The following is a 24180-nucleotide window of genomic DNA, read 5'->3' as shown; positions in this document are numbered from 1 at the left end:
TGAGAGATTACTTTGTGATGGATGCTATACATAAATCATCTCATTGAATCTTTTCTTTTGCTTCAGTTAACCTTATTTTTCACTGAAGTATAGTTTATTTACAATATTATATTAATTTCAAGTGTATGGCATAGTGATTCAGTATTTTTACATTTTATACTACACTAAAAGTTATTACAAGATAAAGGTTGTAATTTCCTGTGCTGTGCAATATATCCCTGTTGCCATCTGTTTTATTCTCAGTAGTTTGCGTCTCAATCTTGTCCTCTTTGCAGCAATGTGGATAAACCTAGAGAGTATTATGCTTAGTGAAATAAGTCAGATAGAGAAAGACAAATACTGTATGATATAACTTTTATGTGGAATAATTGAATCTTGAGATGTAAAACAGGAGCTATTTTTGTTTTGATTTTTGCAGGTTAGAGAGGTAAATAATTTTTCCATGATTATATAACTACCTAGTGTAGAGTTGGGATTTGAAAGCAGACTCTTTGATACCAGAGAATGTTTTCTTAACTTCTATGGTAACTTGTTTCCTGTTTGTATGTACCAAAGTCTTGACCCAAAGCCAGGCACAGATTAGACTATACTTATTTTAGGACAATTTTATATCTTGTAAAAACAGATACTTTCTGTTTCTCTCTTGGGCATGAAATGGTTTCAGTTGACAGTGCACTTTAACTCACTTTACTTCATAATCAAATTAAAAGGTATAGAACAAGGAAGATAATTTGAAATGCTAAGAAGTTTACAGCTGGAATGAGCAAGGAGAAGGGCATTTTAGGGCTTAGAGAAGTAAGAACATATTTTTTCATCTTTCTTTCCTAAATTTAATAGGACACCAGAAGTATTTCTTAACTATATACTTTTTGTCAATAGCGACTTATTTGGTGGTTCAATGGTAAAGAATTCACCTGTCAATACAGGAGACATGGGTTCAATGCCTGGGTTGAGAAGATCCCCTGGAGAAGGAAATAGCAACCCACTCCAGTATTCTTGCCTGAAGAATCCCATGGACAGAGGAGCCTGGTGGGCTACAGTCCATGGGATTGCAAAGTAGTCAGACACAACTTAGCAACTATACAACAACAAAATGTGTGGATAATCAATGTCCTGCATGCTGTGAGGGATGTAAAGGTCCAAAGTTAATGCTTTAAGCAGATATGATGGTTAGACAAAAACTATCAGTTTGCAGTTTAAGATAGTGTAAATCAAATGATTGTCTGGGTTATTAGTATTCTGACTTTGTCAATCACTAGTTATGTGATGCTGCATGTTTCTTAATTTCTCTAAGATTCAGTTTCCTAGAGTGTAAGATGGGAATATTAACAGCATGTAACTTATATGGCTGATATAAGAATAAAATAAAATTACGTAGATAAAGCTTTTGAGTTCTTGTAAACAAAATGTTCAATAAAATTTAAATATTATTATTATCTCAACATATTCAAATTCTTCAGTGCCTGTTTTCTGGGAATTGAATATGAGTTCAATTCTGGCTGGAAATTGAACTCTATGAATAAAGTTTCATAGAAGACGTGGTGCTTAAAAGATTTGTTGACATTGGAAGGAGATATTTTAGGGTGGGAGAATGAAGAGGTGAAAAGTACAGAAGTAGTAGTTAGAATGATACAGAGTGAGCACTTTGGATTCCCAGGAGTGTTATTAAAAGTGGTTCCTTCAGGTCATTTTTGTCTTTGTGAGGGAGCCTAGACTATCAGCAATGTAATCTTTTGTGTGCTTTTTTATTTATATGGGGATAAATTAATTTAATGACTGGAGAGACTTAATTGTAATATTTATTGTCTCATATTATTGTGGGTCAGGATTTAATGAGGCATTATTGTATTTTATTGTATGTTGTTAATGTTTATTTCAGTGTATCAGTTCAGTTCAGTCACTCAGTCATGTCCGACTCTTTGTGACCCCATGAACCACAGCACACCAGGCCTCCCTGTCCATCACCAACTCCCGGAGTCCACACAAACCCATGTCCATTGAGTTGGTGATGCCATACAACCATCTCATCCTCTGTCGTCCCCTTCCCCTTCTGCCTTTAATCTTTCCCAGCATCAGGGTCTTTTCCCTAATTATTAAGTGAGTCTCCAAAGTATTGGAGTTACAGCTTCAACATCAGTCCTACCAATGAACACCCAGGACTGATCTCCTTTAGGATGGACTGGTTGGATCTCCTTTCAGTCCAAGGGACTCTCAAGAGTCTTCTTCAACACCACAGTTCAAAAGCATCAATTCTTTGGCGCTCAGCTTTCTTTATAGTCTAACTCTCATATCCATACATGACCACTGGAAAAACCATAGCCTTGACTAGACAGACGTTTGTTGACAAAGTGATGTCGCTGCTTTTTAATATGCTGTCTAGGTTGGTCATAACTTTCCTTCCAAGGAGTAAGTGTCTTTTAATTTCATGGCTGCAGTCACCATCTGCAGTGATTTGGGAGCCCAGAAAAATAAAGTCAGCCACTGTTTCCATTATTTCCCCATCTATTTCCCATGAGGTGATGGGACCAGATGCCATGATCTTAGTTTTCTGAATGTTGAGCTTTAAGCCAACTTTTTCACTCTCCTCTTTCACTTTCATCAAGAGGCTTTTTAGTTCCTCTTCACTTTCTGCCATAAGGGTGGTGTCATCTGCTTGTCTGAAGTTATTGACATTTCTCCCGGCAATCTTGATTCCAGCTTGTGCTTCTTCCAGCTCAGCATTTTTCATGATGTACTCTGCATATAAGTTAAATAAGCAGGGTGACAATATACAGCCTTGACGTACTCCTTTTCCTATTTGGAACCAGTCTGTTGTTCCATGTCCAGTTCTAACTGTTGCTTCCTGACCTGCATGTAGGTTTCTTTTTTCTTTTTTTTTGCATGTAGGTTTCTCACACAGTTATTTAGAAATGTTTGATTTACATGTGTCTTTCTAAGATAGGATCACATAATTATTCATATATGACAAATGGATTTTATTAAGTATTTCTACATGTGGTAAATTAGTTGTATGAAAAATGACTGATTCTGTTTCCATCTGAAAGGCAGTTCAGTCCCTAATCATTGAAACCCTTGCTGATGTGAATTGCATGTTTTGTTTTTTCTTAGCTATGTGTACTTTATGGTTGCATTTTGGATGATAGGAGGTCAGTTGTACCAAGTGTGTTTACCAGATTGTGTGTGATAAGTCTGCTAACCACATTCTAAATAAGATGGTAAAGTAGCAAGAGAATATTATCTACTTAGTACACAGACTTAGAATCTAGAAAAAAGTACTTTAAAGAAAGTTATTGCTCATGTTCAGTGCAGTTCAGTCTCTCAGTCGTGTCCGACTCTCTGCAACCCCATGAACCACAGTATGCCAGACCTCCCTGACCATCACGAACTCCCGGAGTCCACACAAACCCATGTCCATTGAGTTGGTGATGCCATCCAACCATCTCATCCCCTTCTCCTCCTGCCCTCAATCATCAGGGTCTTTTCAAATGAGTCAGCTCTTCGCATCAGGTGGCCAACGTATTCGAGTTGCAGCTTCAACATCAGTCCTACCAATGAACACCCAGGACTGATCTCCCTTAGGATGGCCTGGTTGGCTCTCCTTGCAGTCCAAGGGACTCTCAAGAGTCTTCTCCAACACCACAGTTCAAAAGCATCAATTCTTCAGTGCTTAGCTTTCTTTATAGTTCAACTCTCACATCCATACATGACCACTGGAAAAACCATAGCCTTGACTAAATGGACCTTTGTTGGCATAGTAATGTCTCTGCTTTTTAATATGCTGTCTAAGTTGGTCATCAGAGAAGGCAATGGCAACCCACTCCAGTACTCTTGCTTGGGAAATCCCATGGACGGAGAAGCCAGGTGGGCTACAGTCCATGGGGTCGCGCAGAGTCGGACACAACTGAGCGACTTCACTTTCACTTTTCACTTTCATGCACTGGAGAAGGAAATGGCAACCCACTCCAGTATTCTTGCCTGGAGAATCCCAGGGACGGGAGCCTGGTGGGCTGCCATCTATGGGGTCACACAGAGTCGGACATGACTGATGTGACTTAGCAGCAGCAGCAGCAGGTTGGTCATAACTTTCTTTCCAAGGAGTAAGCATCTTTTAATATCATGGCTGCAATCACCATCGACAGTGATTTTGGAGCCCAGAAAAGTAAAGTCAGCCACTGTTTCCACTGTTTCCCCATCTATTTGCCATGAAATGATGGGTTCAGATGCCATGACCTTAGTTTTATGAATGTTGAGCTTTAAGCCAACTTTTTCACTCTCCTCTTTCATTTTCATCAAGAGGCTGTTTAGTTCTTCTTCATGATAGATTTAATAAAGAAATGAAATATGACATATATTGTATCGACCTTTTATATAAAGTGCATTTGACTTTAATTTTTGAGCTTTGACCTATGGTGGATTCATTTTAATACACGTTTTTCGTACTGGTTTCTTAAATAAAAGACGAAAGTTAAAGAAAATCCACTTCAATTTTAAGATCACTTTAATTTCAAATTAAAAATTATAGTGAAAAAACATTCTCTTATAGGTATTGTGTGTGTTATAGTATGAAGATATGGCTGGAAATTGAAGTGTTCTGTTTACTCTAAAATATGCACAGTCTTTACATCAGAGATGATGAACATAGATAAGTCAAAAAATTTTTATAAATTCAGAATTCTGTGACTTTGTGGGTATTTTTGAGATTTACTTGAAATGTAAAATTTTATTCAGAAAATATTGCATAAGTTCTAAAGTAGGAACAAGATCTCTCCAGTTGTAAGGTTACAAATCTAACAGTTTTAAGTGTAGTAAGTTGATTATTTTATTCTAGGAGGAAAAAAGTTATTTTAATGCCTTACTTTTCTTTTGCTATTTCATTGCCTTTGCCATTTTGCAAATGTTTGGAAGAAACAGACTATTTAGGAAAGCATTCATCTTGAGCAGTATATGCTTAGTTCCCCAGAGGGAAAAGCATTTAATTATTTTGATCAAATCAACAATTTTTATTTTATTAGTGACATCTTTTGAAATTTTTCTGGTCGTAAACCCATCTTCTCAATATAGTAAGAAAATAGTGGAACATTTATTATGTTATTAGGAATTCTCTCTCTGAACATGTGTGTAAATATACGACTACGTAAAGTCAGTGCTGGAGAGTGCTACCCAACACTATATTGTCTTTGTTATAGTTACTCCTAAACTACTCCTAGACTACTACTGTAGTTACAGAAGAGAACAATAGACTAGATTTTTTTACTTTTCTCTTTTAACACATTAAAAACCTCCAGGACTTCCCTGGTGATCTAGTGGTTAAGAATCCACCTGGCAATGCAGAGGACATGGGTTCGATCCCTTGTCTGGGAAGATCCTATTTGCCTCTAGGAGACTAAGCCCATATGCCTCAACTAGATCCTTCAGGCTGCATCTACTGAAGCCCATGTGCCCTAGAGCCCATGCTCCACAACAATGGAGCCACGGAAGTGAGAAGACTGCGCACTGCAACTAAAGCGAAATCCTTGTTCACTGCAGCTAGGAAAAGCCCACCTGTAGCAACAAAGAGCCTTGTGTACCTCAGGAAGACCCAGTGCAGCCAGAGATAAATAAGCAAACAAACAAAAAACCGAAAACCTCCAGCACCTTATAATTTTAAATAAATAGGTGACTCAGTAGTCAGTAGCACTAAAGATATCTGCTCCTAAACTGACTAGTCTGGAGCTATATGAAGTCAACTCCATCTGGAATTCAATCACACTTTTTCAAATGGTTAATCACCAGATGCTTAGGAAAGAGAATGTTGTCAAGGCTGGTAGGTCTGAAATTAGCTGTACAGCTGCATTTTGGCTATAGGCAAACTCTATAACAAGATTAGAGTGTATGGAGGCAAAGATAGCTATGACTCTTGTACTCTTTTTTTATACTCCAGTAATAAAAGTGCTATATTGATTTTTTAAAAAGTAAGTTTATAAGAAGCAGTATCTATCACTTCCTGAACTCCAAATTAAACTTGAATATAATCAGCATGTACCTAGACCTGAGCAATGGGGCTTCCCTAGTGGCTCAGAAGGTAAAGAATCCTCCTGCAGTGCAGGAGACCCAGGTTAGATCCATGGGTCAGGAAGATCCCCTGGAGAAGTAAATGGCAGCCCACTCCAGTATTCTTGCCAGGAAAATTTCATACAGAGGAGCCTAGTGGGCTACAGTCCATGGGGTTGCAAAGAGTCAGACAGGACTAAGCGATTAACACTTTCAGACCTGAGCAATAATTAACACAATGTCTCTGAGATTTTATAGCTGGCATATGCAGATTTCTGAGTTTTATTCATATGACTGATACATTTCTTCTGACCAGGATAATAGGTGTTTTTTTTAAATTATGTTTTGCTTTGTTTATAATTCACAGGCAAAGTCCTAAACATTTTGAAAGCTAATAGAGGAGGGGGAGATGGTTGAATTGGCCTGCTATAGAATGCTTTTGAATGCCTGGAATTCAAAAGTCATTATCAGCTATGATTTTTGATTGAGGACTAGTTACTTGAAGATATCTGAAATTTATGGATCTCTTAAATGATGTTTACTCTATTATCAATAATATCTCTGTTTTGAAATTTTAAAATTTCTATTTGAGTGTCATCAGTAGTCTTAGCCATACATAGAAACAGGAGCCCAACTATTATTCCATTTTACCCAAGCAGAAAATTGAATTTAGTATCTGGTGTGTGTTACACAGTAACTATTTGGTTAGGGATACTGGAGTGCCTTTCTTATCCAGTGAGGCATTATGGGAATTAATGCCTTCAGACATTTGCCACTGAATTTTTATATTAAAATACTAAACCAGGTTTTTTTGAGGAATCTTTGTCCAATGTATCCTTGGGGGAAGGGATCATTTGTCTCATTTTTGACCAATAATCAAGGTCTATATTTGTTGATTTGGATTGGGAAAATTGTTTTCCCTTTAATGGCAATAACCTGTAATAAAATTGAATTGAAACTGTGATGAGTTTTGAAATAAACTTTTTCCTATAGAAGTATAATTTAGTGTAAAAAAAGTACACAATTTTTTGCACATACAATTCAGATTTGCAGTCATTCAAAATGACTCGGTCAGAGGCTCTTTTATTTTTTGAAAAATCTCATAAATTGCACATATCAAAGATCATTTTTTTTCTGAGCAGAGTATACTTTAGATAAGCATATAGAATTAAAAATGTGCCAAAGAAAGTCTTAGTAAAGGAGGTACTAGACATATACAGGTCTTTTACAGCATTATTTCATCATCCTTTGCTTTACTTAGATACTCCTAGAACTATGCCTCATGATGAATGATTTTGTCATATCTCCTTGTGAAGATTAAGTAGAATTTCTCAGTAAACAAACATGTCCCGTGATGAAGTCAGCTTTAAACATCCCACAGATCCAGATGCCACAAGACTCAGTTGTGAGAGTGCCAGTTCTAGCTTTTCTTAACCTGTTTTCCCTTCTTTCTCTCTGTGTTACAAGAATACAGAGGCCTACTGTCAAGGTTAACACACTGTGGGAAAAGAATTAGAAAAAGTGAGAAGAAACCCACTATTCCCCTTCTCCAAGTCTTGTCAGCTCTGGCTGCAGGAAACAATTCTATTCTAAATTAAGTTCAGTGTATTGATTATATGGGACAGGGTGTTCTAATTTTTGAATTTAGACTATACTTTGGATTTAAACTGTTTGTATAACTGTAGAAAGTCATGGGGCCTAGAGATTTTTAATTTAGGGTCAGGGAAAAAGAGACTTTCTACTAAATAAATTTTAAAGGGGCAGTGGGAGTAAAAAGTAAAGATGCATTTTAATTACATCCCATTTGTTATGCTTGATTAATTTGAGTAGAAAGAAATCATCAGAGGAAGGAATAGCATCGCCAAATACATAACTAACAAGCTAAAACCTGGCCACTTCTGAATGGAAGGGAACCTAGTAGGCTTGTTGATGCTTAGCTGCATAACCAGTTAAGGTTGTGGCTGTTTATTTTGTTTTATTTATGAAAATCTTTTTATTGAATTTGTTACAATATTGCTTGTTTTATGCTTTAGTTCTTTGGCTATGAGGCATGTAGGATCGTAGTTCCTCAACCAGGCATCAAAGCTGCACCCCCTACATTGAAATGTGGTCTTAATGACTGGACCACCAGGGCAGTCCTATGGCTATTTTTCTTTTTTTTCCCCATTTCTTTTGATCAATAGGTTAGATGGGAGCAAGATTATATATACATGAAATGACTCTTCAAATTATGAAGTTAATAAAAGATGCAAATTATAATTATTGAGAACTATTTAGTTATGGAATAATTATGTGATGATAGATCCATGAAACGTTAGAATAGCACAGTCCCAGACTCCTTAATTATGAGGCTATATTCCAGGAAATATGCAAAATAAGTCCTATAGAATTAAATAAAAACTTAGTGGCTTAGAATGGGTAGATAAACCACAGACTGAGAGAAAATATTGGTAAAAGACACATCTGATAAAGAACTGTTATCCAAAATATAAAAGAACTCATGAAATTAAACAATAACAAAATGAACAACCCAATTAAAAATGGGCAAAAGACCTAACCAGACACCTCACGAAAGAAGTCATATAGATGTCAAAAAGTATTTAAAAAGATGGCTCCACATTTTATGTCATTAGGTACTTGCAAATTAAGATGAGATAATACCGCTGCATAACTGTTAGAATATGGCCAAAATCCAAAACACTGGCGACACGAATGGCAGCAAGTATGTGGAGTTACAGGAACTCTCATCTATTGCTGGTGGGAATGCAGTCATTTTGGAAAACAGTTTGTTTCTTATAAAACTAGACACATTCATACTATATGATCAAGAAACTACACTCCTTGGTATTTACTCAAATGAATTGAAAACGTAAATCCACACAAAAACAGCACAAGGCGGTTTATAGAAGCTTTATTTATAATTGTCAAAACTTGAAAGAACCAAGATATTCTTCAGTAGTTGAATTGATAAATAAACTGCAGTACTTCCAAACAATGGATTATTATTCATTTCTATCAGGGCATGGAAAGACATGGAAAAATCTTAAATGTGTATTATTAAGTAGAAGAAGCCAAAAGGACAAGACTGTGTATTGTATGTCTCCTGCTTGACAGGCAGATTTTTTTTTTTTTTTTTTTTTTTTTACCACTGAGCCGCTAAGGAAGCCCAGGCTTCCCAGATGGCGCTAGTGGCAAAGAATCCCCATGCCAATGCAGGAGATGTAAGAGACAGGTTTAATTCCTGGGTTGGGATGATCCCCTGGAGGAGGGCATAGCAACCCACTCCTGTATTCTTGCCAGATTTTGAGTCGAACACTACTGAAGTGACTGAACACACACTCAACAGGGAAGCCCAATGATGTGTTAATGTAGGTTCATTGATTGTAATACATACCACTGTGGTATAAAATGTTGATAACATGGGAGGTTGTATATGTGTTAGACTATGGAGTTCACGGGCACTCTCTGTTCTTTCCACTTTTTGTGAACCTAAGACTACACTGAAACATAAACTTTGTTATTAACAGAAAGCATAATCATTGATTATTTATTCAAAACTATTGATTTCATGTCCTTTGTGTGTTTGGCATTCTGTTGCGTATGTGGTAAACAAAGATAAGTAAATGGTTTAATTTGGACACAAATAGTAAAATATGTAAGTCCTATCCTACAATTTAAATAGAAGCAAGATGCCTCAGCAGTCTCTAACTCAGATAAAGAAAAAAGAGTGAAAAAAAGGAAAGATACTAACTTAGCTTTACCCAAATGAAGTTTCACATGAGATGAGAGTTGAACTGAACACTGAAGTAAGATTAGAAGTTTTCCAGTTGGTCTTTCAGGAAAAGGCAATAGAGACATTAAAATATGAAGAACTGTGGCAACTATGAAATGATTGGTCAACTGTTCTGAATGTTCTGAACCACTATCATCATTCTAATTATAGTGCTATAAGGTTATTTTCTTGAGGATGAAGCTCTGCATAGATAGTGAGTAAATGAGGATACTGATGATCCTGAAAATTAGTATTTTCTTGGTCAGGTGTAGAGGAGGAATTCATATTAAGATGTCCATTAAAATATTGTCAAAATTTTCTTTGACTAAATCTGAAATATGTATTTTTTAGCTATCTTAATTAGCTTACATAGTTTATATTTAATTAGACTGGCATGGAGCATAACAGAACCTCTGCGTTTGCTCAATAAATGAATGTTTTAGTCAATAGATTGCTTTTGAACAGGGTGTTAGTTTATGATGCTCCTTATATCAATGATTAATCCAATCTAACATTCTAATGGAAAGGTTTATTTCCTTTCCAGCTAATGTGATAAACACCAGCAGTTCAACATCAACACCTTAATTACATACAATGAAGGCTAATATTAGACAAATTGTTGTTCTGTTGACTACCTTCGGTTGAGTGGATTTCAGCAACTGAAATAAACTCTTTAATGAAAAATGGTGTACATGCAATGTATGATCACTATTACTACTATGGATTTGGATATAGACTTTTCACAAATCACTTGAGATGGCAAGGGTTCTGCATCTGAGTTGTTTACAGATACTGCTGTACAGTTGATTGTGTGCAAGGCACTTACTATTACTTTTATTGTTTTTTTTTATTTTACTGTATATTATCATTAGGGCATTGATGTTTTTATATTATGCAGTCTCACATTATGTTTTTGGGACCTGAGTGTGGTCATCTTCCTTTTCAGAGTGAGTTTATCACCCTCAAATACCATTCTTCACCACATCCTCTTATGCAATATCTAATTTATATAATATCATAAACACTATGGTTAGAAGGGAAGAATATTTTCCATAATGAGGTATTTAGTAAACAGAATACATGATACATGCTTAAAAAATAAATTATGAGCTAAATGATGAAATGAGGCATAATATATCAACTCTAGGAATTTGGGTTAAGTTGTTGCTAGGCAGAGTAAAAATAATTAATGAGGGCTCAAGAGATATCCAGACAGTTTTTTTCAATCCAATTTTACTGAGACAACATCTTTTTTGAAAAATTATAAAAACAAGATGTTTTAGATCTACCATAAAATTAGTGGTAAACAGAAGAAGCTAACAATATTTCTTATAAAAGAGGCTTGAGTATCCTTGATGATTCACACTTAGTGAAGAACAATCTTAACCCGTTCATGGAAACATCTGTTGAGCAGTCACCCTGCATCTGGCATGGTGATATGGAGGTGTAGATCATTCATCTGTCCTTCAAGGAACTCACAAAAAGTAAACCAATCATTATAATAACAATGGCTTACTATATATAAAATTTAAAAAAAATTATTTTGGCTACACTGGGTCTTTGTTGCTACACTCAGGCTTTCTCTAGTTGCAGTGAGTGGGGGCTACTCTCTAGCTGAGGTGCACAGGCTTCTCATTGCAGTGGCCTCTCTTGTTGCAGAGCATGGGCTCCAGGGTAAGTGAGCTTCAGTAGTTATGGCACACAGGCTTAGTTGCACTGCACCATGTGGACTCTTCCTGGACCAAGGATTGAACTCATGATGACTGCATTTGCAGGTGGATTCTTAATAACTGGACCACCACCGAAATCCTACTGTGAGCTTTGACTATGGCAGGATTTGCTTCAGATATTTCACATGTGTCATATCATTTCAGCTGTACAATAACTCCAAACTGTAGAAACTATGAGAAATACAAATACAAAGGCATGGAGAAGGTGAGGACACTTGCCCAGTATCACACAACTAGTATGAGGCACAGTTAATATTAAATTAGGATCTGTCTGTCCCCAGAACCCATGTGGCTTACCAGTTTGTGATTCGGCGTTCTACCAGTATGTACAGTTAACCACTGTCATGGAAGGACTCCCTAGTGGTGAGGCTACCTAGAAGAGAGATACTTAGTTCTAGACAGGAGAAGTAGTGTGTGAGTATATATTAAAATAGAATTTAAGGGAACTATAAGCAGTTCAGTGTAGCTTAAGTATATAGATCATGAATGTTAGAAAAGGAAGGAGGGAAGGTTGACTAGGCCTGAATCATGACGGGTAGGAGAAACTGGGAAAGAAAATAGGAGAGTAACATGTTTGGATAGGATTTTAGATACAATATAAAGTGAGTAAATTGCTAACAGGGGAGTCATGTTCAGAGGCTAGTAGCATAATCCAATCAACAAGTGGTAAGGGCCTGAGGAAAGGCAGTAGACATGAAAAGTACAAGAAAAACTTTTCCTGGGATAGTTCAGTAGTAGAAGTGACAAGCCTTGGTGATGTGTTTGGTTCGGAGTGAAGGGAGGGAGAACTATGGTCTAACTTCCAGGTTTCTGGCTTGCAGGACCAGGTAGAAGCTGATGCACCTCATTTACACAGTGATCTGGAATCGGATTTGGCACAGGGAGAGAAGAAAGCGTTGGTTAAGCTTCTGATTCACTGATCTGAGTGGGCTGATTATGTAGATCTGAAACAAAGACTATCCCAGCCATCATCAGCATATGGGTAATAGTTGAAGCCAGGAATGTAGATGAAGTCACCCATGGAAAACTCACAGAACACCAAGCACTGAAACCCAAGTGTGTGTGTTAGTCACTCAGATGTGTCTGACTCTGCGACTCCAGGGACTGTAACCCACCAGGCTCCTCTGTCCATGGGATTCTCCAGGCAAGAATACTGGAGTGGGTTGCCATTCCCTTCTCCAGGAGAAGTTCCCAACCCAGGGATCAAACCCTGGTCTCCCGCATTGCAGGCAGATTCTTTACCATTTGAGCCACCAGGATGGAACCCTGTGTAAAATTAAAATTGATGAGGGGCAGGAAAATGAGGACCCAGGGGAGGAGTGGCCTAAAAGGAAGGAGGAAAACCAGGAGAGAGTAGTACCAGGACAGTTTCTTTTAGTTGAGAATAGAAGGCACAAAACAGGTGGCAATTCAGGGGTCCTAATACTAGTTACATGAGCTTAATTCTATATCTAATTTCTTTAAAATTATTTTCCCAAATTATCCTGTACTTATTAATTAAAATACTTCTGATCTCAAATACTATGAGATTCCTCCCACGTCAAATTTTGGATACATGTTAAGGTGAAATTATGCATTCATAGGAGGAAATACCATAAGCCACAAGTAGAAAATATCTTAACATGCAGCATTCTGCTTAAGATACCCAGAAGTATTACCCTTCATTGATATGCAGTTATTCTTGCACATTTGTCACCTTTTCTTAAGTTCATACTCTACTACTATGTTAGGTGTAAACAGAAGCAGGAGAGGGAAAAAAAAAATCTCTCACACATGAAGATAAAAGAGAATGATGAAATACAAAGTGAGGAATAATTTTCCTTTTAAACCTGCAGCACCTGCTACATTTCTTGGAGCTTAAAATGGCCTCTGTTGCTTTAGCTACTGCTCTAACCATCTGCTAAGCTGCAGAGAAGTGGTCTGCAGCAGCTGAAAACCACTACAAATGCTGCAAGTCAGGCTTTTTGGCACAGTGAGGAAGCCAGGAATGTATTGGTGCCAAATGCAGGTCCTGTTTCTTTTTCTCTGCTGCCATGAAAAAAAAATTAACCAAGGCCTTAAGAGCTGCCATCGACATTCACATGATTTAAAGTCTCTTTAGCATTTTCAGAACCACAGAATTAGCAGAAGCCTTGGAGATGTGTAAGAGTGGAATCTCGAAAGTAGTTCTCTGGCAAGCCATTTTAAAAGCATATGTTGTGAGTGAACTTCAGTACAGCTGACTATTAGGTGATAGTCCTTTAAACACATAGAATGTGAAGGAAGTGTACTTTCTGTTTTCTCTATAGGATAGCAACTGACATCTGTCTCTCTTAAGTGTGGGAACAGATTTCCTGCTCTGTCTTCCGTTTTCATGCTTCTCTCAAGCATGGTGAAGAAAGCCCTTGTAAAAACAGGAGAGCTGTCAGTATGAATCTATAAATGCAATAATCTATGTAATTATTTATTTATGTAACATCTCTTTGATTATACAGGGAACTTCTTGAGAGCTGGGAGAAGATCTTTTTTTGGTTTAAATCCTAGCACTTCTTACTCATTTGTGAATTTGGGCAAGAAACTTAGCTACTTGGAATCTCAGTATCCTCACATGTCTCACTGCTTCTGTGATGCTGAATGATGCTACAATTTTCAAAAGTACTTAATTAGATGCCTGACATGTAGTAGATGCTCAATAAATGTTTATTAAATGAGAGAGTTATGTGAATGTTGCAAAAGATTGTCTTTGAATTCCAAAAAGTATATAATTATTTTTAAATATTCTATACTGTTAGTGGCAAATGGTTCCAATTCATTTATAGTCTTAATAGAAGCTCCTGCTCCTGTTTTAGTGAAAATGCGAAGATTTGCATTACATGTTTGCCTTGTAGTTTTATAAATGCTTTCCCTTCATCTGTGAATCAAGTCTGTGCCTAAAATGTGAAGCGATATGCTAGACTGGTAACTTTATGTGGTCGGTGAGAGAATTCAGAGGAATCTTACCTTACCAATCCTTAAGAGCTGGATAGTTTAGGCATGATCCCTGTTTTTAGATTCTATCCTGTATTCCCTTTCCTCTGTTTCATCAAAATGTAGTTTTGTTTTAAGATACTTCTTACAACTACCTGTTTTTTCTGAAAGCTGACTTTAAAATTAATTCATATTGATAAAGTGGCTAAAAATGGCTTAAAGCAGTGCTTTTAAAACTGTATTCTGAGACTTTCTAGGGATTTTTCAGGGAAACCTGATAAATAGCTGGAGGAGTCTGGAGCTTCAAATCAATGAGGCTCTTGGTACTTTATCCCCAATACCAGTTTTAATCAGAAAAGTTCTACCCTTTATAAAACAAGGGTATATGTATATTTTTATGCATATACATGTATGAAAATATATCTTTACTTGAAGAATAGGTTTCACTGTTTTAAAATAGATTAAGATTTATCTTTAAAAAAGATTTAAGATTACTGACTGTCCTATCTCCTTTCAGCTCATATACTTTTTTCATGAGACAATAATTTAACTGGAAGAATTCCTTAATTTTAGAATCCTAGCAAGTAATAGTCACTATGGATCACCATGTGGTCACTAAATAAATGAAACAGATTTACTTCACCTCTTTCTGTAACCGAGCTACTAAACTGTACTTCAATAATTCATTTATCAAATCATATCATATATTCTCATGGACAGAAGGACATATGAAGAGAATGTCCTTACAATTAGGTGAACTAAAAATTGACATAATATTAACAAAATGACCTGATTTATAGATAAACATCCATCTGGAGAGAAATTTCTGTTGATCACCTCCAGGCTGTGTCTATGGTCTTGTCGGATTCACTCATTTTAGAGTTAGTGACTTGGATGAAACTGTAGAGAGAAGTCTCATCAAATTTGTAGATGACAGGGCTTGGAGGGATAAAGAATGTGTTGGATGGCCGAATTGGGATCCCAAAAGATCTTGACAGGCTGAAACATTGTCAGCTGAAAAAATAATAAAATTTAACAGGGGTAAATGTGAGGTCCTGTTCTTGGGTCAGAAACCAGAACTATAGCTATATTTGCAGAGGATGGAGAAGTTGCAGCTTCTGAGTAGAATGTGTGAAAATGCTTAGAGGTATTAGATGACAATTATATTTCTAGAAATCAACAACATGATGTAGATGTCCCTGAAGCTAATATAGACTTAAGGGATACATTAATTGAATAAGTAGATTGTAGGATTAAGATGGGGATAGGCCTACTTTTTTAAAGAATGCTTAGATTTTTGCAGTGATAATGATTTGAGATAATTAGATGAACTGAAACACATTAAAAAAGACTGAATATAAAGACACTTGAAACTCTTTAATGAAGAAAGTTCACACCCTGAACTTCAGGGAATAGATTCTGTGTGACCTAGGGACAAGAATAGGATGTACCAACGGCATCATCTAAAAATATTTAAATTATTATTGTTTAGAAATTTTGGCATGAACAGGTGTGGTGAGGGAGTCAGACCAATGAGAAGAGGTCTCAGACAGAAAGATAGCATCTCAATGTAAGGAAGAACTTTTTCACAAGAGCTGTACCAAGAAGATGCAGCCTCCAGAAGATAATTTGTTCCTCTCAGTCAAAGTGCTAAATCAGGACTACCACTGACAGAGATGTACAGTCTAGTACATTTGTAAAGAAGGATTAATGAGTTAACTTTTTTTGGTTACATATTTAATATTTAAGTTTCTAAAAAATAAAGAAGGAATATATTTATATTTCTCACTGTATACATTATCAGTAACCCTTTAAAGACTTCTTCATGATCAAGAACATTGATTTCTCTAAATTGACTTTGCTGTTATATTAAAAAGAAATGTTTCTAAAATTCTGCTGTTAGCATTTTCTGAATATATACATAAGTTTTTTGCAGTGGTTGGATTTATTTAAACATAATATATTCTTATTAATCATTTATGTCCCTGAGCTTAATGCAGATTGCTTCTATTTTAGCTATTCCTTTTCCAAACATCTAATTCATAAATGGAGAGACCCGGTGAGCTTGAAATGGCTTTGCTTCTTCTCACTGTGAAAGGAACTTGCTATGCTATGCTTTTGCCACAGAGGGGCATTACTGGACTTCTCTTTTGTATCAATCCTCTCTATAGCAAGAAAATAATCCCCTAGAACTCATTCTTCATTACCTTTAAAAGGAAAACAATGTATTAATACACCAATAAAAACCCTCAGAGGTAGATCCCACTCACAAGTTACATGTACTTTTTAAGCTCGAGAAATATTTTCTTGAGTAGATTATTACAGGCAGAATGATTCTTTACATTTTATCAAGACAGAAGTGATTATATTTTTCTAGCCATATCAAATTTCATTATGTAAAATACTTCAATATTTCAAGGAAACCTATGACTGATTTCAATAGAATGCTGGGCCAAATAGGACTTGTGCAACAGAGCAACTCATTGGTGGCAACCACCATGTGAAAGAGAATGCAACTTTCATTAGAGAACAGTCAAACTAGAAATATGTTTTGAAACTGTTGTCTTTATTCCTCTTGTCCACCCCTCAAAAAACAAAAAATTACTGGTATATGTGTTCTTGATGCTTCCTAAACGTTCATAATAACGGGTTTCAGAAAGGAGAAAAAAACGGGCAGAGATAGAACAAAACACTAATAAGACCCTGTATTTGTATAGTGCTTGAGACCTTGATTCCTTATATTTGATACAAGGTAATGGAAATGATTATCTACTCCAGTTTAAGTCTGATCTAAATATGATCCTAATTAAGATCATGATCATGAGATTCACATTTGTACAGTACTTTCAAACTGAGCAAAATTAAAATAGTGCTAAAGAGACAGTCTTCCGATATTTCCCTTTAGTAAAAAAAGCGTCAACACAGCTGTGAGAGTTGTTCTCTAGAAGTTCCTTTAAAATAGAATAGCAGTGCTAAGGTCCCCATGCAGTGGCTAAGCCCACAAATCAAATTAAATGGGCAAGTGTCTTCTTCCTACCCAATTCAGTTTGGGTTAATCATGCCTTGGCATTTTCATTTGCCTTCCTCCAGCCACAGGGCAAATGAGCTGTTGATCACATATTCAATTTCACTTTGGGGTAGCTGGTTAATTTCATTTCATGACCTCAAATTAAGTATTCTACTTCAAAGATATTAAAATATTTTATGCCAATTGCCATAGAAAATTTATAAGAATTACAATTTCATCTTGAAATTACTTTTCACTGCTTTTATTTATCTCTTCTCTTTTCAACCATTTCATCAGTACTTTCCCTTCAACTGTTTGCTATCATTTCCCTTCCAAAGTTCTTCCCACTTGTGATGTTTAACATAATTATTCAACTTCTCTTGGGAGAAGTAGCAAGAACTTGTCCTGAGGCTGTGCCAGCAATTGTTAGGGCCACAGAGAGGTTTAGTGCTCCTTATAATCTGGTCTGTATACTATATGGAAGTGTCTATTGGTTTAATCTTAGGCTGATTTGGGAAAGTTTGGGGCATTTATGGCAACCCTGTTGGATTCTAGTTTGATATGGTGAACATAGAAAGCTCTTTGGTATTTAAGTGGATTCCCAGTCTGTAGGCTGGGAAGTCAGATCTCTGGCACTCTCCGAGGTTTCAGAAGTCACCAAAAGCATTTAAAGGGTTTCATTATCTAAAATGAATAAAAATGGAATTCTTTTCTAAACTCTGATTCCATCTCAGGAATTCTTGGAATTTATAGTGCTTGATTCTGGCACAGATACTTCAGCTCTAAGTCTTGATCTTATTTCTCCTGTGCCTGATTTCCCCAGATTCATGTTGCAGTTACATTACACTGCTCCCAGATATAGGCTTGAAAACACCTTGGTTTCCAAGCCTATCTGGATATACATATTTATAGCTTTACTACACCCCACCACCTTGGAATTAATTCATTTATTTTGAATACCGAAGGCAGTCTGCAAGCCAGGCTTCTGTTTTACTCTTCTCAATTTCTTTCACCACCAACAAACATTGGATAGTGACTCCTCATTTTCGGTATTCCATTTCTCCCACTTATCCCAGTAAAGTCTTGGACTTATGATGCAGAATGAGGTTTACATCTTGGTCCCTCTTCCTATCTAGTACCCATCTTTTCTCTGAGCTCAACCTCATCAAAGAATGGAGCCCTACACTGAATAGTGACTGAAGCTGAAACATACCTTCAATTCTTCCTTCCTTCCTTCTCTTCTTGATAGAATCCACAGTATATCTTCAATGAAAAAACGAATAGCTTCCTTTTACAGAATGTCTACAATATATCAGAAACTTTATACAAGCTATCTCATCAAATTTCCCCTATAATCCTGAGGGTTATTGTAACCTCCACTGTACAGCTGAAGCTATTGAAAGAAGATCTTGCATCTTCTACAGTGACTAAACTGTAATTTAATCTTAGTTCTTTCTCAAAGTCCACATGCTTTGCACTCTGCAACACTGCTCTGGGCACTAGGGGAGAAGAAGCTGATAAGTCCAGTTGGATCAGGCAAGTGATCATCGCATGTAATGTAACATACTGTAATGAAAAGTTAGGTGCAAAGTGCATAAAATGCTTTAGGAGGCAGATGAGGCAGAGGGTATTCTTGAGATGCTGTCATGTTAGTAATTTCAGAGAAGTTATATTCGAGTTGGCCTTTGAACAGAGATGTGGAATTCATGAAACAAAAAATGGAGCCAGTATTTAGAGCTGTTTATACACTTTTCTTTTTTGTATCCTATTGTCATTCTCCCTTTAAAAGATCATATTCCATTCTAAATAGGAATTTTTTCTCCCCTCCCATTTGTGGTCTCTTATTGTTCCTCTTCATTCTACGTCACTGTGTTATGCTAATATCTCAAACCTGAAACTACTTAGTTTATAATATCAAGGAAAGAGAGAAATAAAATTATTTTGCATTCCGGTTTTTCTTTTCTTTTGTGAGAATGTTCAGTAACACTGACAAAAAAGGTAAATTCTTCTAATTAGGTATGTTGGGAAAGACACATGAAGAAGATAAAATTCAGATGACATGTAGTAAGGAATAATAAGACATTACAATTTTAAAGGACTAAAACTACTTGTCTGGAGGGGGTGAAAGATTATAATGAAATTTTGGATCCCTAAAAATGAAACATAGTTGAGGTCAGTGAGTTGGAAACAAAAAGAAGGGGTATTGTAACATCAATTATTAAGGTTATTTTTTTTTAAAAAGAGTAATATTATTGAACTGATAAAATATAGATAGACTGAAAGTACATACTTGTTGTGGAAGAGTCTTCAATTATACTTCTGAGAATCAACATATTAAGTATGTATATTCCACCTGGAACCTGAAACCAGATTATTTAGCTTCAAATCCTGGTTTCTACCAGATCAGTTAGGCTACCTTGGGCAAATTATCTAATTTCTTTCATTCTGCCTTCATGTCTTCTCTAGTAAAATAGGAGTAGTAACAACAGTACTTGCTCATTGGGTTACTGACAGGATTAAATGAGTTAATATATGTAAAGTTCTTAGGACAGGGCTTGTCACAGAGTAAATGCTATATAAGTATTTACTCTCATTTTCATTACAGATATAGACACATTAAAATGTTTAGAGAGTAGAATATATGGATTTATTAATTAATTTAGATAGGACAGGGGCATAGGATGGTTTTGTAGAGAATCCAGGTCTCCCATATTGCAGGCAGATTCTTTACTATTTGAACTTCCCTGGTGGCTCAGTCAGTAAAGCGTCTGCCTACAATGTGCAAAACCTGGGTTTGATCCCTGGGTCGGGAAGATTCCCTGGAGAAGGAAATGGCAACCCACTCCAGTACTCTTGCCTAGAAAATCCCATGGACAGAGGAGCCTGGTAGGCTACAGTCCATGGAGTTGCAGAATTGGACACAACTGAGCAACTTCACTTTCACTTTCTTTACTGTTTGAGGCACCAAGGAAGCCCTTGAATGAGAAATGGGATTGTATCTTTAGGAATAGCATGGACTCTGACACAGCTAACATGGATTTATTTATGGAAGTACTTCATAGAACTTTAACTCTCAATTTATTACTTAGAAATGTGTTATGGAGGAATGTCATATATTCTATTTGTATATGGTTTAATTTATATTCTCTAGCTACTTGTGATTTGAGATGTACCTTTCCACCAATGTGGTGCCTATACACTAGTGGAGTACATAGGTGGAGTATACTCTACCTGTAGTGGAGTATAGGTGTCATGTCTTTGGGTATAGGCGAAACAAACTGCTCTCAGATGGCCTTGTCTGTGGTCACAGTTTACTTGTGAGTGGGAGCAAGTAGCTTGTATAACTACCCATTTCTCACCTAAACTATTTTGAATGCTTTTTCTAAACAATTTTATGCCCTGAAGTTTAGATGGATTTTTTCTACATTGTGATCTCTTGTACTTTTCTTCAGCTGCTGATTATACTGGGAAAGTTCGTCGTTAGCTAATAATACTTCTCTATGTTGTGGTACTTTCTTCTAAAGAGCTCAAGGCACTGTACACATTTTCCCTCAATTATCTAATTCTATACTTGCACTTATAACTATTCCTCTTATCCTATTCTCTAATTTTCAGATGCTTGTTATCCTCTTCTCAACTGCAATTTCCTTATGAATCCCTTTGCCTTGAAATTTTCCAAGACTGCTTAACAGAGGTGCCATATTTAGCTTCTAAATGTGTCTAATTCTCCTCTACAGGATTGTTCTCTTTTCACTTGGCGTCAAGGGATTGACTCAAAATAACTATCCTTTTGTTACAAAGAAAGAGGAGCAGAACCAAAGAAATTCACTGAAATGGAGGCTTCACAATCAGTTTAAAAAGGAAAGTCATAAAATGTCTGAACACCAGCAGCTTCCAAGAATGGCAGTTCTGCGGCATTCTATTTGCTCTTTGGGAATTCCATTTGGAAGAACTGATTTGATTTATGATGTCACATTGTGTGAGAGGGAAGGTTCAGTACTAGGCTTCAAATTTAGATTAGAGTCATAGAGACTAAAGCTATCATAAGGCTTATTTTTAGTATACACTATTATATAGCTTTTGTCTTCAGTACTTTGTGTTATCAATGTGGCATTTATTGTACACTTTGATTCTTACACACCAGTTTTGTCTCTTACTAGATTTAAACTTGTGCTTGTTTCTCTAATAGCTTGATATACTTTTAAAAATCTGTTAAATGAATAAATATTAATTATGGAACAGCAAATCTGCTTTTGCTTTCAGATCAGAACTAATCCAGAACTAATCTCTTTTAACAAAGAGATCTAGAAAAAACCCCATCATCATCATAGCTTTTTCCTCTAGGCATGTCTTTTTAAGTAGGTTAAAAGTAAGTTTTTGCTTACCATTCTTAAGTTTCAATAAAAATTTATGAAAAGTACAATTTTTATCCTCAGTTCTCACATTAGGATAATAAAGCTCAGTGAAGTTAAGTATATTGCCTAAGGTCACATAGCTAGTGACAGAGATGACTCCATGAGCTGTTGGTGTGACTCTCACCACAGAAATCGTAGAATCTGTTTGAATCTTGCATAAAGACAGAGTGCTCTCTAGCTTCAGTGCTTTCTCAGTCACAGATCAAGGGAAATTAATATGAATCTTACTTCAATCCTATCCTGGCCTTTTGGGAAGCACACCAGGTGATTTATTGTTCATTTCCAATGGGAACAAAATCAAATGAGAAGGGAAAAAAACTAGAGAGGAAACTGAAGCTATAGAATAAAATCAGACTGAGAGCATGCTAGGCAGTGTAATATATCTCTCCATTCCACTTTATTTACAATGAAAATATTACAGGACTTGTCAGCTAAATCATGAGAATTATTTCTATCATGACTAACCTGTAGAATCTGTCAAATTGTCTCTGTTTAAATAAATATGCTAGTTCTTCCAAAGAAGTACTTTATTTGTTATTCTGGCCTAATCTTTTTTAGACTGTCATTCTCCAAAAGGATTTCGACTTTATAAAGGTGATTTTCTGCTCTTTTGTTTGTTTATTTGCAGTTTCTGGGTATCATTTGATATTGCTTGAATTCTTAAAATATGTGTTTGACATGTATATATAATCTTAACATCGCATATAGTTAATTGACTATTTGTCATTATGTTGCCAGATATAAAATATTCCACTGAACCCTTGATACTTCCAATTAATTGATACAAATAAATTCATAATCAAAAGAATTTGATGAAAAATACTTACTGGATGGTCATATTTTTCCAGTTAACAAAAAAGAGAGACAAAAATTGGAGCCACAAAGATGCCAAACTAATTTTAGCTGATAAAGTATAGCACAATGATACTATGTATTTCCAATTTATAATCCATGGTAATTGGTTATGGCTATTACTTGTCATTGCATTGCAGATCTTTGATAGTGGGAAGTCTTAGAGGTCATTTATTGCAACTTTTAAATTTTAGAGATGAAGAAATTATAAAAGGCAAATGGTAGCAATCACATAGATAATATTTGGTATAATAAGTTTGGAATCTGGATCTTTGTATGGCTGATATTCCTCAGAATATTAATTCTTACATATTACACACATGTTACATTATTAGTATTTTGGTTAAGAAAATAGTGACATGACTTTTTATTTCTCTTTGAAATTCTCCTGTGGTAAAAGAGGTCTCTTGATAAATGATATCAAGTTCTTTTGGCCAACTAGGAAGCTATAAGTATAGATAATGCAGCAGAAAGAGTTTTTGAGTTCCTAGTACATGCTACCCTTGTGTTTTGTCCCATAATGCAACCAAAGATAAGCACTGTATAATTAAACAGTCAAACAGCCTTAGGTTTCCAGTGGGTTTGTATTATTCTTGACTATCCAATAAGAAAACAACTAGGTCTTTGAGACGCTTTCCTATACAAGTATACAAGTGACTTTGGGAAAGCCCACAGAATTTTAAATCTGTGGATATTGTTATATCATTATATCTAATGTTATCCCTCACACACTAAGGTTGGTATTAAGTTGGTGGAACTGTCGGTAGAAACTTGGAGATTTCTGCAGTTTTTTGCATAAGTCAAAAGGGAAGACTTCAAATGAATTATCCCTAAAAAATAACTCTCAGAATGCAAATGCATTGTTGTTTGAATAAACCAAACCAACCAAACCAAATCTAAAAGACAAAAAAAAAAATAGGATTAAACTTGGAGCAGACTGTCAAAGGTATAGAATGAATCCAGAATTTGAGTGGGTCAGGGAATTTTCAAAGTCACAGATGTTCTGTGGTTTGGTTGCTTCTCTAGCTGAGTTCTTTGGTTGTAGATTTCCATAAATGATACTTTCATTCTCAGAATACCTTAATTGTACTTATCTCAAAAGCCACTGAGAGGATTACATTCTGGCTCTAACTCTTGGAATTATACATTTTTTCAAGCAATATGAATTGAGCACCTATTAAGTCTCTTGAACTATGTTAATTATAGGAGTTAACAAAACTGTATAAATGAGGATCCCTGCCTTTAAGGAAATTGTAGTCTACTGAAAGACTCTCACTCAAGTGAATCAACAAGGACAGTGGCAGATGATAAATATTGTGGTCAAATGAATATAAATATATATATTCTCTAGGTATGGGCAAAATTTCTTGGAGAAGGCAATTCTGAAAGTGAGTTTTGAAGTATCAGCAGGAGTTACCTAGGTGAAAG

The 24180-nt window shown here is 36.0% G+C and overlaps 1 protein-coding gene across 1 annotated transcript in view; it reads left to right on the top strand.

Annotated features, from left to right (window-relative positions):
* DMRTA1 (DMRT like family A1) overlaps positions 1–21265 on the top strand; it is a 60876-nt gene extending 39611 nt beyond the window's left edge. The window contains exon 3 of the mRNA XM_061132340.1: positions 21223–21265. Within this exon, the coding sequence (XP_060988323.1) occupies positions 21223–21257 (35 nt within the window). The 3' untranslated portion in view covers positions 21258–21265. The remainder of the gene's footprint in view (positions 1–21222) is intronic.
* Positions 21266–24180: the final 2915 nt, after the last annotated feature.

The sequence above is a fragment of the Dama dama genome, chromosome 29, assembly GCF_033118175.1.
Source record: "Dama dama isolate Ldn47 chromosome 29, ASM3311817v1, whole genome shotgun sequence".
NCBI classification, from domain to species: Eukaryota; Metazoa; Chordata; class Mammalia; order Artiodactyla; family Cervidae; genus Dama; species Dama dama.
Note: the sequence above shows the minus strand (reverse complement) of the source record. Positions and strands in the feature narration are given on the sequence as shown.